We start from the raw sequence: 13,881 nt of genomic DNA on the forward strand, positions 1-13,881 counted from the left end.
CACATTGCACTAGGCCATGGCACATTGCACTAGGCCTCAACACATTGCACTAGGCCATGGCACATTGCACTAGGCCTTGGCACACTGCACTAGGCCATGGCACATTGCACTAGGCCTTGGCACACTGCACTAGGCCGTGGCACATTGCACTAGGCCGTGGCACACTGCACTAGGCCGTGGCACATTGCACTAGGCCGCAGCACACTGTACTACACTGCTGCTACTTTGCAATGCCTGCCAGCCTCCTCCTGCATCAGAACCCCTCAGAAAGGGCTTCTGTGTCCCCAAAAAGGGCTCTGTGTTCCCTTCCTGGCATGAACAGCCCAGCCCCAGGAGAGGCAGAGTGTTCCTCCCAGCAGCGGCCGCAGCCCGTGCCCACGGCTAGCACATGGACCTGGGGGTGGGAAAAGGGAGGAAGGACAAACCCGAACCAACTCAAGACAGAACCTGGCACTCGGCACCTGGGGAGCACAAACCAGCTTGTCACTCTGTGGATCTGCGGTCAGAGAGTCTGATTCAGATTTAGCAACATAAGAAAGGAACCCGTGACGATGCCATGGAGGTGGAGGAAGAAAGAGGGGGAAACCGAGAGGTGTGGAGGAGCAGGAGCACGCGAGACAAAGATGGCAGCTGAGGGCAAGCTGAGTGGCCAGAGGAAGCTTTTCACGAACAGACAGCATGCTGCAGGGTCCACAACCACATGCTTCAAACACAACACCCAGGTGAGACCAATTGCTGCTGGGCAGGGGTAGGGGCAGGGCAGCCCCCCTTACCCTCCCAGAGCGCTCGCTCCTGCAGGTGCCCCGCTGGGGACTCACCATCCTCCGTGGGGATGTAGATGTTGAGGTACAGACAGTCCTCATTGGGGTCCTGGATGTAGGTGGCCACGATATCCAAGTTGGAGGTAAACCAGATGGGCAGCATTATCTCAGGGACAGCGTTGTGGATGTTCTGGGGGCAGACCGGTGAGAAGTGGGTAGCATTCCTGATGCCTGACCAGGAGGGAGGTGGCTCTGGAGGCATGAACCGCTTCTCCCCAACCGGGGGAGCGGCGTAAGGCACCCCCAGGTACTGATCCACGGGTCCCAAAATCTCACTGGGTAGTGGCACACGCACCCCCCGTAGCTTCCCATAGTGAGTGTTGACAGTGGGAGAGTAGACCTGGCCCTCCATGCGCACGACCGCCGAGGCGAAGCTCAGGACCCAGAGGGTGAGACGCAGGTCCCAGCCGGCCACCAGCTCAGGCACTTGGAGAACAGGGGGCAAGAGAGGGCTTCTCCAGAGTATCAGCCACATCGTCCGGGAGGAGCAGCACCAACATCCAGGCCTGAAGCTCCTGGGGTGAGGGCTCAGTGCATCCCCATCACAGCAAGCCTCCGGTTTATCCAGAAGGAACAGTCAAATCCGTGGGGCAGGAGAACCCAGCAACTCAGGGACGCTGACCTGGAGAGACTTGTCACTGATCCTCAGAGCCTGCAAGCTGCCCACTGTGGTCCCCCTTCAAACGGCCCGGCTCGGCAGGGATTGCTGATGCTGTGGAGAGATGGAGGGAATTAACAGCAGACTCATCCGGGAAAGGGTGACAGGGCTATGGGTGCCTGATCCTACCTGGGCACAAAGTGTTCCCCTGCTCAGAAGCCCCTGCCATGCTTGGGAAGGAGCCAGCGCTCACCTCCCCAGGTGAGAACTTGGGCTTGGATGTAGGGGAACATCCAAGGTGCTCTGAGAGATGGAGCTGCCAACACGCCCCAAGCACATGCAGACACACAGACAGCACCCATCTGCACTCATGGAGCCCATCCATGTCACCAAGGGATTCCCAGCACCGCAGTGCAAGATGCAGGGTGGCCAGGACTGTGACATCCAGAGTGCCCCAGAGCCACATCCCCCCTAAGCCACTGCTGCAGCCCTGCAGCCCCTCCATGTCACCTCAGGGAGGGCAGTGGGGGACACGGATGATGGGTGGATGGCTGAGGCCAGGGGCCCACATCCATGTGTCAGTGCAGAGCTGCTCCTGGGGAGCCCTCGCTGGAGGCTGCCTGGATTCTCAGCATGCTGCCCTTCCCCTCCCCGCTCCTCCTGCTGCATGCAGGGCTTATGTAAGGGCCTCCCCGCCTCCCCCCAGCTCCCTGCAATGTGCACACCGAGGCCACATTCGCCCATGAGCTCCCAGTGTCGGTGAGAGGCTGCATCCTGGCCTCAGTGAGTGCCTGTGCACTGCTGAGGGCACTGCTCAGGAGGTGAGCAGAGGATGCTGGCCTTATCTCAGCCACATCTCCTTACCCTGGCAGGGATGGCAGCAGTGACAGGGCATCTCCATTTTGCCCCAGAGCATCCTCAGGTGCCCACCTGGTAAATCTCTCCAAAGCTCGGAGGGGAGCGGAGTTGCCTTGGAATTATTGGAGCACAAAATAAGGGCTGTGTGCAGATGGAAGGAAGAGGCTCTGTTAAAGGCTCAGCTGGGCAGGGACTCCACAAATGGAGAACACCTCATCCAACGAGGAAAATCCGCAGAGAAAAAAAAAATACACGGAGGGCGTCTCAAATCTGCACTGCACATGTGCAGGCAATTCACTGCCGGTCATTAAGGAAATGGGCCCGTGCTGTGCCTGCCCTCCTGGTATGCCCAGGGAACACAGCAAGCTCAGAAATCAGTGTCTGACAGGCTTAATAAGAAACACTCAGCCCAGAAAATCATGTTGCTGCATCCACTCCGCCTGAGCAGCAAGGCTGGGAAAGCAGACGTGCTCCAGAGCCTGCAGACAGCAGCAGTTCCAGATGGGGGGGGGGGAGGTCCAGCAGCAAGGAGTGGCTGCACCCACTGCAACACCCAAGACCTGTGCAGGAGACCTACACTGGTGTGCTATTGCCAAAACAGGTGCTGAAGCCTATGAAACACAACACAGGAGCAAAAGAAGCATATAGGGAGGCAGGCGAGGTGCTTCGGCACCCCGAGCACTGCTGTTACTGAACCACTGCCAGCGCTGCTGTCACTGCCCCAGCTCCAGAGAAAAGCCATCATTCATCCAACATTCCCTGCAATGCTTCAGCACAACACTGAACTCTGCCTTGCAGCATCGCAGGGTGCAATGAGACTGGGCCCCCACAGTATGTTACAGTCGCTGCGTTCTTGCGTGGGCTCTGGAGCTGCTTCAGACCCCACTGCTGTGCGAGACGCTGCTGGAAGGCAAGCTATCCAGCCTACATCATCTGCCCAGGTTCCTCTGGATGACACATGGTAGGATGAAGCCAAATTATTAATGACTGTCATATCTCATTGGCACGCCTGGAAGCTACAGGCAGCTTCGATAGCGACCGTGACTCCCAGCAGAGCCATTTCACTGCCCAGCCATCGCTCTCGCTCTGCAGGAGCACACAGACCGCAGCCCTGGGGCTTCCCTGGCTCCAGGCTCTGCCAGAGCCATGGCCACGCGCTGCCTTGGGCACAGCTTCTCCAGCACAGCCTCAGCTGAGGGTTCTCACAGCATCAGGTATCACAAAATGGGAGCTGAATTTACCACCCACCTCCCACCCATCCTCGTGTATCCGTTTATCCCCGCACCATAAAGAAGTGCCTCATATTTTTTAGTAAAACGGAGCCCAAATGAGCTTCTTCCTACAGCCCTTTGGAGTTACGCTATCATGATATTCTAATCCTCACCCATGGCTCTTCTAACAGCTCTTAAAAAAAACAGGGAAAAAAGTCTGTTAGGATAGAATTAAAGTTCTGAGTACACATCCATAATACAAATAAAATTATGCTCCAGGATTTGCAATTGTCTCAAATTATGAGCTTTGTGAAGCATTAGAGGTGAGTTGCATCAGCAATAGCCAAATACGTCCAGACACAGAGATGCGCAGTCAAGACCCAACAACCCTAATGTTACCTTGGAGAGCCACAACGCGCTAACAATAAAATCCAGATCACGCTATTTTAACATTTGTAATTCCAGATTTGGTTCCATCATTTTTTTAAAGACTTTTTTCCTCCATCTGCCGATGTCCCCGCAGCGCAGAATAAAGGCACCCAATCTCAGCAACACGCTCCTAAGCCTTCCTATGTTTGGATTGTTTTTCAATTACAAAACCAAAAACGATGCAAACCCTAAATCTGGAACTCCCTGGGTTTCAAATGCCTCATTTGGGATGATTACAATACCCCCGGAACACATCTTACCCTCATATTGCTGTTCTGCGCTCTGCGCTCTCCGCTGTAACTTCGTGTTAACATAACATTTAGGATGGGAATTTAGCCTTAATTTAATATTGACAGACTGCCATGAACAGCAGCGCTCAGCCCTTTCCGCCGAGGGCTCAGCCACCAGCAGTGCTGCTGGACGCAGGAGCCCCACATCACCGCCTCCACTCTGCTGGGCGCAACTTCCCCAGCCTTCCCAAGCACGTGCAGTAACGGAGACCTGAGCTGAGCCATCCTGGCTGGGGAAGGTTCCCTCGCATCCCATGGGATGTGGGAGCTAACCATCCCCAGGGTGAGCTGCCCAAGGCTTCTCCTGCTGCTCCCACGAGTGGCCGAAGCTGCCAGTAGGAAATGGAGGCTGCCAACTGGAAGTGAGACCCAGCTTGCCTGGGCAGATACAGCCAAGCTGGGGGCACCAAGACGAGCGTGTGAGCGAGGAGCCGGGAGAATAAAGGCGCCGCGGGCATCCCGGGTCGTCCTGCCAGCCCGCCGAGGGCGGGTGGTGCGAGCAGAGGAAGTGAGGCTGCTAACTGTTAATGATTTTATTCAGGCATCTTGGAAAACAAATGCTGTATCGGTATTTCCATGACTGTACTGTCTGCCAGGCTGCTCCCTCCCCAACAACAAGACGCTCTCCATGGAAACCTGAGCAGGCGGATCCCGCCAAGCTGCGGTTGCAGATGCACAGCTGGGCATCCCCGCACCAGCCAGAAGAGCCGGATCCACACCTTTGCTGGTCTCTCCCAGAGCCTGGTCGGTGATGCTACAGAAACCCCACAGAGCACAGAAGCTGCAGCACCGCTGGGCTGATGTGTCCCTGTGCCTCGGAGCTCACGCACAGTAATAGGCAGTTACCAGTGACTCTCGCTTACACGAAGAGGAGACACACAGGGTTTCAGACAGGTCTGCCCTGCTGCTGCCACCGCCCAGCTTTTCCCTGCGTGACGTAAATGACAGAACAGAGTACATTTTAAAATCTGCACTCGACCCCTAGTGCTTTGGAGGCCAGGGCTGGAGCTCAATGTGCTCCCAGCAGGCTGGAACAAGGGCTCAGTGAGATGAACATGGCCAGGGGTTGCTGGTGAGAGAAACCAGTGGCGTGAACATGGGCTGGGGGAGAAAAGGCAACAGCACTGCTGCCAGAAGGGTCACAGGGCTGCACAGACGGAGCATGAGCCAGCATGTCACTGTCAGGCAAGTACAGAAGGACAAGAGATAGGACAGCTTATAAAGACATATGAAGTGCCTTTAATTATCCTGCTCTCCTCCAGCTCATAAAGATACATCAAGCAATTATGCTGTTCTCCTCTAAAGAACCACTTCACTCCCCCAAAAGATTTGGGCCAGCTGAAATGGGCCACAAAAGGCCAGCAAGGCCCAGGGAGCATGGCCTTGAACAAAAGCCTGGAAGACTGGGGCTGGTGCAGAGAAGACATGTCAGCAGATGCAGCTTTATAACATGTAAAGGCTGCTGCAAAAAAACACCCAGGACAGTCTGACGTTGAACTTGGTGCTAGGCAGGAGACAATTTCACATCAAGAAAGGAAAGAGAAGTGTGCAGTAGGAAAAGGCAAAGGCACACTTTTCAGCAAAGGGCACTTTGAGGCAGGTGGAAAGACCAAGTGACACCTTAGAATCATAGATTCATCCAGGTTGGAAGAGATGACTGAGATCACCAAGCCGAACCCCAACCCACCCCACCGTGCCCATCACCACGTCCCTCTGTGTCACATCCCCATGGTTCTTGAACACCTCCAGGGACAGTGACCCCACCACTCCCTGGGCAGCTGGTGACAATGCATCACTGCTCTTTCGAAGAAGAAATTCTTCCTAACATCCAACTTGAAGAGTTGGATTCCTTTGAGTCCCCTCCTGCATGGTCCCATAGACTTTGCATTACCCTGGCTGGCAGTTCTGTCCCTGCCCTCTGTTTGACACCATCCAGGCAAACAACAGCCACCTTGGCCATGAAACCTGCAGCATTTGGGAGGCTCTGATGGGGCAGAGCCCTCGGGGAGCCTCCCAGCAGAGCATACCCCACTACAGATGTCCTCTGTGCTCTGCAGGTCTTCCCCAGAGCCAGCATCATCTGCATGACCTCGTATAGCTCAGCACCACAGTCATGCTGGTGGTTCAGAAGGAAAAGCAGCCTCAAGGCTCACCCTCATTTACTTCCAATTGCCAGGTGACTTGCCTTTCCTAACTTCTACCCACAGCATCGCAATGCTTAAACAAAGCTGAGCACCAGAAGCCTAGGAGACACTTCACTGCGCATCCATTGCCCTGGGGAGAGGATGAGAGACCTCACGAGGAGTGTCAGTTCAGTTCCTCCACACCGCAGGAACACACACAGGACAGAAGCTCTTTGACAGCTCCCAGACACGTGCCAAAATCCTCGAGAGCTCCCATTCAGAATAGAAAAACATTACCCCAAGTCCTCAGAAACTGAGGATTTCAGCTCTACTTCTGCTGCAGTGCCAATGGTCTCCTGCTGTGACAGCCCGTCCCTGCTCTCTCCACGCCCATTAGCAGGTCCTTCACGAAGGAGCAGAGCCTGCTGCCTCGGGAAGGACACCAGGAGCAAAGCAGCCCTCTCCTCGCCCACACTCCAGCCTTTTCAGATATTTTTGGTGTCGAATCCAGTGCATCATTTGATGCCCTGCTCCTGTCTGCTCCAGAAGGCACACAACCCAGTGGGTGGCACAGCCTGGCTCGTTTCCAGCTCCGGTTTAGCACCAGAAGCTCCAAAAATGCAGGAAGTTTCTCGGCGTCACTAGGCAGAATGGCAATGCTCCTGAAGGACAGGCAGTGAGCGCTGCAGTGGGGACAGCGGGCGGTCAGCACCCATACTGCCAACGCAAGCAGCTGGCGGCCTCCATAGAGGACCCAAGGACAGCTGTGCTTGAAAGCCTGGGCAGTTTGGGCTTGGGTCTGTTCACCTTGAGCTGGGCTCGATTGTGACTGACCTTCCCACTCGCTACGTCCCAGGAGCGTGCAGGAAGCTGGGGCCACGTGCACAGCCAGCATCTGCTCTGCGTTAGCAAGAGGCTCCACGGGACGGATTCTGGCTGCGAAGAGGGCAGCAGCAGCCTCTTGGTGGGCTGCCAGGCTCCTGTGCTGCTCACAGACAGCTGCTGGAAGTAGGCCGTTCAGTGCCACGTTCTGGGTAGGAATAATCTGGATTATCTCACGTTGCGGCATCCCTGATCTCAGCACAAAGAAACGGCAGCGGCTTTCCTCTCCCTCACCTTGCTGCTTGCACACAGATTCAGTTCACAAATGCTTCTCTGCAGGGGCAGAGGCTAATGAGAACCACTGTCTAAACAGCAAACACAATGCCATGGCCTTGGCACAGACACACACGCACTTGCTCCCCAGCCAGAACAACTGGCAGCCAAGGAGGAGCGCCTGACCCAGGCTGGCAGATCACAGAGCCCTGAGGAGAAGCCTCTGCAATAGGGATGCTGCACATGCTGCTTCCTGTGCCCTTTGCAATAGCCAGATGGGGCATTGCTGTAGGGCGACCTAAATGGGCTGGCAGGACAGATAGAACAGAGGAGAGCAGAGTTGTGCCAGTTGGAAGGGACCTACAAAAATCACCGAGTCCAAGTGTCAGACTACTTCAGGGCCAATTCAAGGTTAAAACACATCACTGAAAGCGTTACTCAAATGCCTCCAACATGGACAAGAATGGGGCATCAACCACCTCTCTACTGCCTGCTCTCTTGCCAAATTGCCTCTTGCTAAAGGACTTTTTCCTAATGTCTGGTCTGAAGCTCCCTGGCTCAGCTTTGAGCCATTCCCGCACATTCTGTCACTAGAAACCAGAAGAGATGAGCACCTCCTTCTCCATGTCTCCAGCTCAGGAAGCTCCCATTCTCCAAGCCTGACAAAACCCATTGTCCTGAGCCACTCCTGGAATCCTAGAACCTGAACTGGAAGAGACCCACAAGGATCACCAAGCCCAACCTCACACAGGCCCACCCAAAACCCAAACCTTCTGTTGGAAAGCGTTGTCCAGACACTCCTTGAGCTCCATCATCTCGGTGGCCTCACCACTGCCCCGGGGGGCCCTTCCTATGCCCACCGCCCCCTGGGAAGAGCTTTTCCCCCCACCCGCAGCCGCGGCCCGGGCGGCCCGGAGCTGTCCCTTCAGCACCGAGAGCTGAGGGCTCCGCATCACCACTTGCGTGGACAACGTTGGCCGGAGAAGCGAAGCAGCACTTTGGAAATGGCAGAATTGCTCCAACACTTGCTCTGTGCAAGCAGGTTAAGCGACAGTGCAAGCATCCACAGAACCCCAGAATTCCCAGACGTCTGCTCGGAAGCAAACTGACAATCTGCTTTCAGCGAGCCCTTGGCACCAGCACAGGGCTCACGCCAAGACAAGATGCTCACTCTCCAACACATCACAAACAAGCACCAGGCACCTACTTTAAAGCAATATAAGCTTGCTCACAGATCTGAGATCAACACTCGGCAGCTAGCGACTGGAGTGCAAATCTCACCCAGCAAAGCGCGCGCTGTCGGCACAAGCAGCGCTCCCCACACTTCCTTCCCCAGCTTCACGCTGACATTATCCCAGCTGCTCGCTGCCATCCCCCTCGCATCTGCTGGAGTAGCAGCTTCCACGTCCTCTCCCAACCAACCACCCCATTTTTTCAGTTAACACTAATCATTATGACTGAGCCTCGTGAGGAAGCAATCACACAAACGCCAGACTCTTCAGAGGAATAAGCTTCCAAAACTCCACATCCAAACATGTTCATCTTTCTTAAGTTATCCGCAGCAGGATTGATATTTAATAAAGAAAGGAGACATTGGTGCCACAGATAGGCTGGCTTCATGCGATGAATCTTCTGAAATGCCCCAAATAAAAGGGTAAGTATGAAACCCAGCTGCTGATGGCATGTCCTTCCACAAAACTTCCTGTACATCAGTCTGTCAAGCTCCATTCTGGGCAGCAAGGCCCATGACAAGCTGGATCAAGGGCAGCTCGCCCCAAGCTCTGCCCTCCCTTGACTACTGCCCATGCTAACTACAGGCCAGGATGTCTCCCACACGCTCCAAGGAAAGCTGAGAGCACCAGGGAGCTGTGTGCATGCACAGCCAATGCTTCCCATGGAATAGCGTGGTCTGGAGGAGGCTCTATAAATGTAAGGAGGTGGGCTGGGCAGAGAGGAACCGACTGCAGCTTAAAATACAAAAACTTCCTGCAAATGCGACTGGAGAGGGTGGACAAGAAAATCCAAGAGTGCTTTGAACGGGAACGGCTACACCCAAAATGAGCCGTCAGTGTTTCACTTTTACTGACTCAAAGCAGCAAGCCAAAACCACTTCATCACCGGTTGTAATCTGGGATATGGTTGTAAGAACCTCTGGTCCCAGCAGCAGAGCTGATAAAGGATTGTTTCCTTTACTGTCACCTGTCCCAGTCACCTATTTCTGCCTCATGTCACTCCCCACTGCAATTTGTCAGCAAAGTTTTGTGGGGTTCACGGACGTGATCCAGACTGAAGGCAATCAATACCAGGGCAAAGAAGAAATATGAGGAAAATAGTTGGAGAGAAGCAGGAACTGGCTTTTCCATGGAAGCCAAATTACACTCTGCAGTGACTCAGTTTCCCTGGGCAGAGATAAGCTTGCAAGCTATCTGGTAGTGCACAAGCATCACCTTCCTGCACCACCCTGCCTTGCAGCACGGGACGCCAGGTCAGCCTGCAAGGCAGCGAGGCCACGGAGCACAGCGGCTCCACGGGGACAGCAAATCCCTGTGCAAGGGGTGTGCATGCCATCCAGATAGAGCCACCCCTCCGGGATCACTGCAGGAGGGGCCGGGCATGCTAGAAAGCCATGAGCAGCAAGGGAATATAGAGATCATCCCCATGTCACTGCATTGGAGCCCCAGAGGTACCAGCGGCGATCCACCACTTGGCAGCACTGCTGTTTCCCCAGGATGGCTGCCACTGGTGGCAGCCACCACAGGGCACTGCTCAGTGATCCTCGGGGGTGGGAGACCCAAACAGCTCTGGAGTGGGGCAGGAGGAAGGGAGCTGCACCCAGTGGGACAATGCATGGCAAGAATGGAGGATCAGTGCGAGCTGAGAGAGCAGTGCCCGCTCCTTCTGCATCCTCCAGCAAGCAGGGCTCGCTGGAAACATGGAAGGGAAGATGAGAAGATGGAGGTGGGGAGGTGGGAAAATCTCACCTGCCAGCCCCGCTCAGCGCCTGCCCTTGCAAGCTGCCCCGCTCGCCTGCTGCTGCTGCTGCTGGCAATGGAGCATCTGCATCCCTCTGCCAGCTGCGTCCTGCCCCTGTGCAGGGACCACGATGAGTCCGGGTCAGCATCGCTCTGCTGGGGCTCCTGCCGGGCTGCAGACCCTGGGAGAGCACAGCACAGCTCCGAGCAGCCACATCCTGCAGCAGCACGAGGTGACGTCAGCCCGGCCGGGCGCTGGCAGGCAGGACACGCCATGCATGCAGCCTGGGCTGCTCCAGACACCGCCTGGCTCCCGCAGACGCCGGGGCCTGCTACGGCTTATCTACAAATTGAATTTCACACTGTGTGCCCCCGAATCAGGCACAGGTGCTGCGGGAGCCGCCCTCCCCCCTCTGCATCTGTCCTCCTCCTCCGAGGATGACGCTGGGGGCAAAGCTGGGGGGCAAAACACCACCACAGCTGGGAGGATGGAGCAGGAGACCACAAAGAACATGCGGGCTGGAGGCTCGGGCGGCAGCGAGGCGGCTCTGAGAATCCCTCTTGCTCATGCTGCTGAGGCACAGTGAGGACTCGAGGCTGGGCAAAGCCAGCAGCGAGGAAAGAAGGCTGTTTAAATTTAATCCAAAATGTATGTTATATTTTTCCCTTGTAGCTTTCTCCTCCCCTGTTTTCTATCTTCAAGCACAAAAAGCGGAAAGCCTAAAACCTCTGGCAAAAATCCTTTAATGTGTTTTACTGTAAAGGCTGCCTAGTGTTAAGAAATAAGCTGAACCGGAGCAAATCAGGCAGCCTGTGGATGCCCTGGGAGCTGAGGATGGAGCAGGACACATGCTGGGCCGCAGGGGCAGCAGGGACAGGGAAGGGAGGGCACACATCCTGCTCTCGGAGCAGGCAGTGCAGGGCTGGGGAGAGGTGAAAATGGGATCTCGAGTGCCCGTTGTGTACAATGAGCTCTGGGGCAGCACTGGCTTGAGAATGCAGCTCGCATGGGGTAGAGCATCCCATGCTCTGTGGGACACCCCGTGCCAAGGGGACAGCTCAAAGTGGGGTGGGTCGAGGGCTGCCCTGAGCCCCCTGCTCCCTGCTGGCTCCCCATCATGGGGATAATGGATCAAACCAAGGGCCCATCTTGCCCTGTGCGCTTTCTTGCTGTTAGTCTAAAGCACGGGCAATTTGCAGCTCAGCGGCTGGCCAAGTGCATCTCTGTGTATTTATCGGTCCTCAGGGAACCTCTTGTCCTTCTTGAACTTGTCCCATTTCTCTTGGAGCCAACAAAAGGTTTCACTGTTCACAACACCTTGTTCTGAGGACTCCTGTGCCCCGGCAGCACGCTGGCGAGAGGCAATACCCCTCCTCCTGGTTTGCACCTCCTGCCAGCAGCATTTGATGTGACCTTGTTCTTGCATGGAAAGAAACAGGGAGCAGTTAACCTCCATCCCCGCTCTGCTGGCCTCCTGTGATTCCTGTACATGTATCGTATCCATCTTCTGTTGTTTCTTTTCCAGCCTGAAGAACCCTGCCTTGCTCAGTCTGCACAGAGGCTGTCAGCCCTTGGATGGCTCTTGCTGCAGCTGTACCATGATCTCAGCACTCGCACACCCCAATGAGCCCCCCAAGGCTTTGGCTACAGAGACCTGGAGCAAACCCTGCCTGTATCGGATCCAGCATCAGCCCCATGAGCCCCAAAACTGAGGCTCCTGGGCATTGCCTGAGGGCCCGGGGCAGGGTAAAGACAGACAGACAGACACAAACAGAACAGCTCCCAGTGCTGGGTCCTGGCCACCCCCATGTTGTCCGACCTGCAGGTCGCGCTGCAGAAGTGGGAATGCTTCTCCTGCTCTCTGCAAAATGTTACCTTGGGCAAAGCCCTGCAGTGCTCTGCACAGGAGGGACCCTGACACTGAAGAGCACTCTCAGGGGCCCCTTCCCCACGAGCCCTGGGACCTCCCCATCGCCCACCTGCCCCACACTTTGCTGCCCCACATGCCAGGCACCTTAGGGGCTGTGCTCACGCTGAGCTGCAGTTTGGAGATAGCAGATGTTTCTATGCTGCTCCGCATTTTGCAGTGTCAGGAGCAAGGCTTCCTTACCAGCACTCCCAGAGCTCCACGCCAAGCAGCCCCAGCCCAAACACCGCTCCCCGGCACAAAGCTTTGCTCTCACACGTCCCCCCATGCCCGCTCCCTGCAGCGCGGCCAACACAGCGAACACAGCGCGGTGCAAGGGCAGAGCAACCACGTGCTGCGGGGCGAAGCACCGTGCACTGCACCACCACCTCCCTGCTGAGCACAGGCAGCGCCCAAACCAGCAGCACGGCCCCGCTCACCGGGGAACGCTTCCAGGCAGGTCCTGGCAGCTGCAGCCACGAGCTCTGCTGCCTTCCACGGCCCCTGCTCCATCCCAGCTTCTCTATGGGGGCTGAGAGGTTTGGGTTCAAACCCCCACTGCACTGGAAGCCGTAAGGACAGAGCCTGGCTGTCCCTGCCGCGTGCTCTCAGGGCCCATTGCCGCGCTCTGCACAGCCCCAGCATGGCACATTCAGACCTCCCGCGCGTTGCTGTGAATTCCTCAAGTTCCTCCACGGTCGCTCCGTGGAAAGCAGCAAGTTGCGCTCCACGTGCCCACCCGCACCACTTCCCAGCAGCATCCTTCTGCGTTCCCACCTGGGACACAACGCCAGTGCCAACAGGGACGGCCGGTGGGGCCGGGCAGCCCCCGTCCCCGTGCCCACTCTCAAGGACTCACCCCGGTGGGAACTCTCCCGGGCTGCGTCCCTGCCCGTATTACACGGAGGGGTTGGAAAGAGGCAGACCCAGCTGCAAGGTGCGGGGTGCTCAGCCTCCCCTCCAGCAGCGCTGCCCCACACGTGTGATTCATGGGAAAGAAGGGCAGCGTGCAGGCGGACGGTGCCGAGAGGGCACAGCGCTGCCTCGGCTGCACCCCATCCATTGCCCCCGGCTCTGCCCGGAGCTGCGAGCCCGCAGGTGTCCAACCCAACTCCGCATGGAACCATGTACAGGTAACCATGGCAACCGCACATGCAAGCGGCAAAGCCGAGATCTGGGCTAACTGCAAATGCAAATGAAGCAAAGACACGCACAGTGCTAAAAGCGTGACCTCTAAATGTCAGCGCTTCACCGTCGGGCAGACGCCGGCTCCGGTGGCTGCGGATCCGCGCTCCGAGGGAGCGCCCTTGTTGGGATGCTCGGGGGCCGGGGGCGGCACCGCGCTCCCCGGGGGCTCCCGCGCAGCCCCGCGCCGTGCGGGGCACTTCTGCCTTCAAAGGACGGGAGGAGAATCGCGGCGGCGCGGGGGCTTCGCCGGGACGGCCTCGGGACGGGGACGCCGTGCCACAGCGGTACCGCACCGCGGGGGCCGTCCGGGGTCCGCAGCGCGCTCCTTTCGCCGCCGACGGCGCCGAGCGCGGAGGGACCCGGCGCGGCTCCGCTCCCGCACACACGCG

The 13,881-nt window shown here is 56.9% G+C and overlaps 1 protein-coding gene across 4 annotated transcripts in view; it reads right to left on the reverse strand.

The window, feature by feature from the left end:
* The window catches only part of NLGN3 (neuroligin 3), a 24,169-nt gene extending 15,840 nt beyond the window's left edge, over positions 1-8,329 (reverse strand). Inside the window, exons 1-2 of one of the 4 annotated variants that reach the window (XM_021406586.1) lie at positions 2,284-8,329; positions 819-1,533 (exon numbers count right to left, since the gene is read on the reverse strand). In XM_021406586.1, coding sequence (XP_021262261.1) covers positions 819-1,296 — 478 coding nt within the window. In that variant the 5' untranslated portion in view covers positions 1,297-1,533; positions 2,284-8,329. Of the gene's footprint in view, positions 1-818 lie in introns of all 4 variants that reach the window. The other 3 variants (XM_021406588.1, XM_021406587.1, XM_021406589.1) reach the window with 3 other exon arrangements.

This window comes from Numida meleagris, chromosome 8, assembly GCF_002078875.1.
Source record: "Numida meleagris isolate 19003 breed g44 Domestic line chromosome 8, NumMel1.0, whole genome shotgun sequence".
NCBI classification, from domain to species: Eukaryota; Metazoa; Chordata; class Aves; order Galliformes; family Numididae; genus Numida; species Numida meleagris.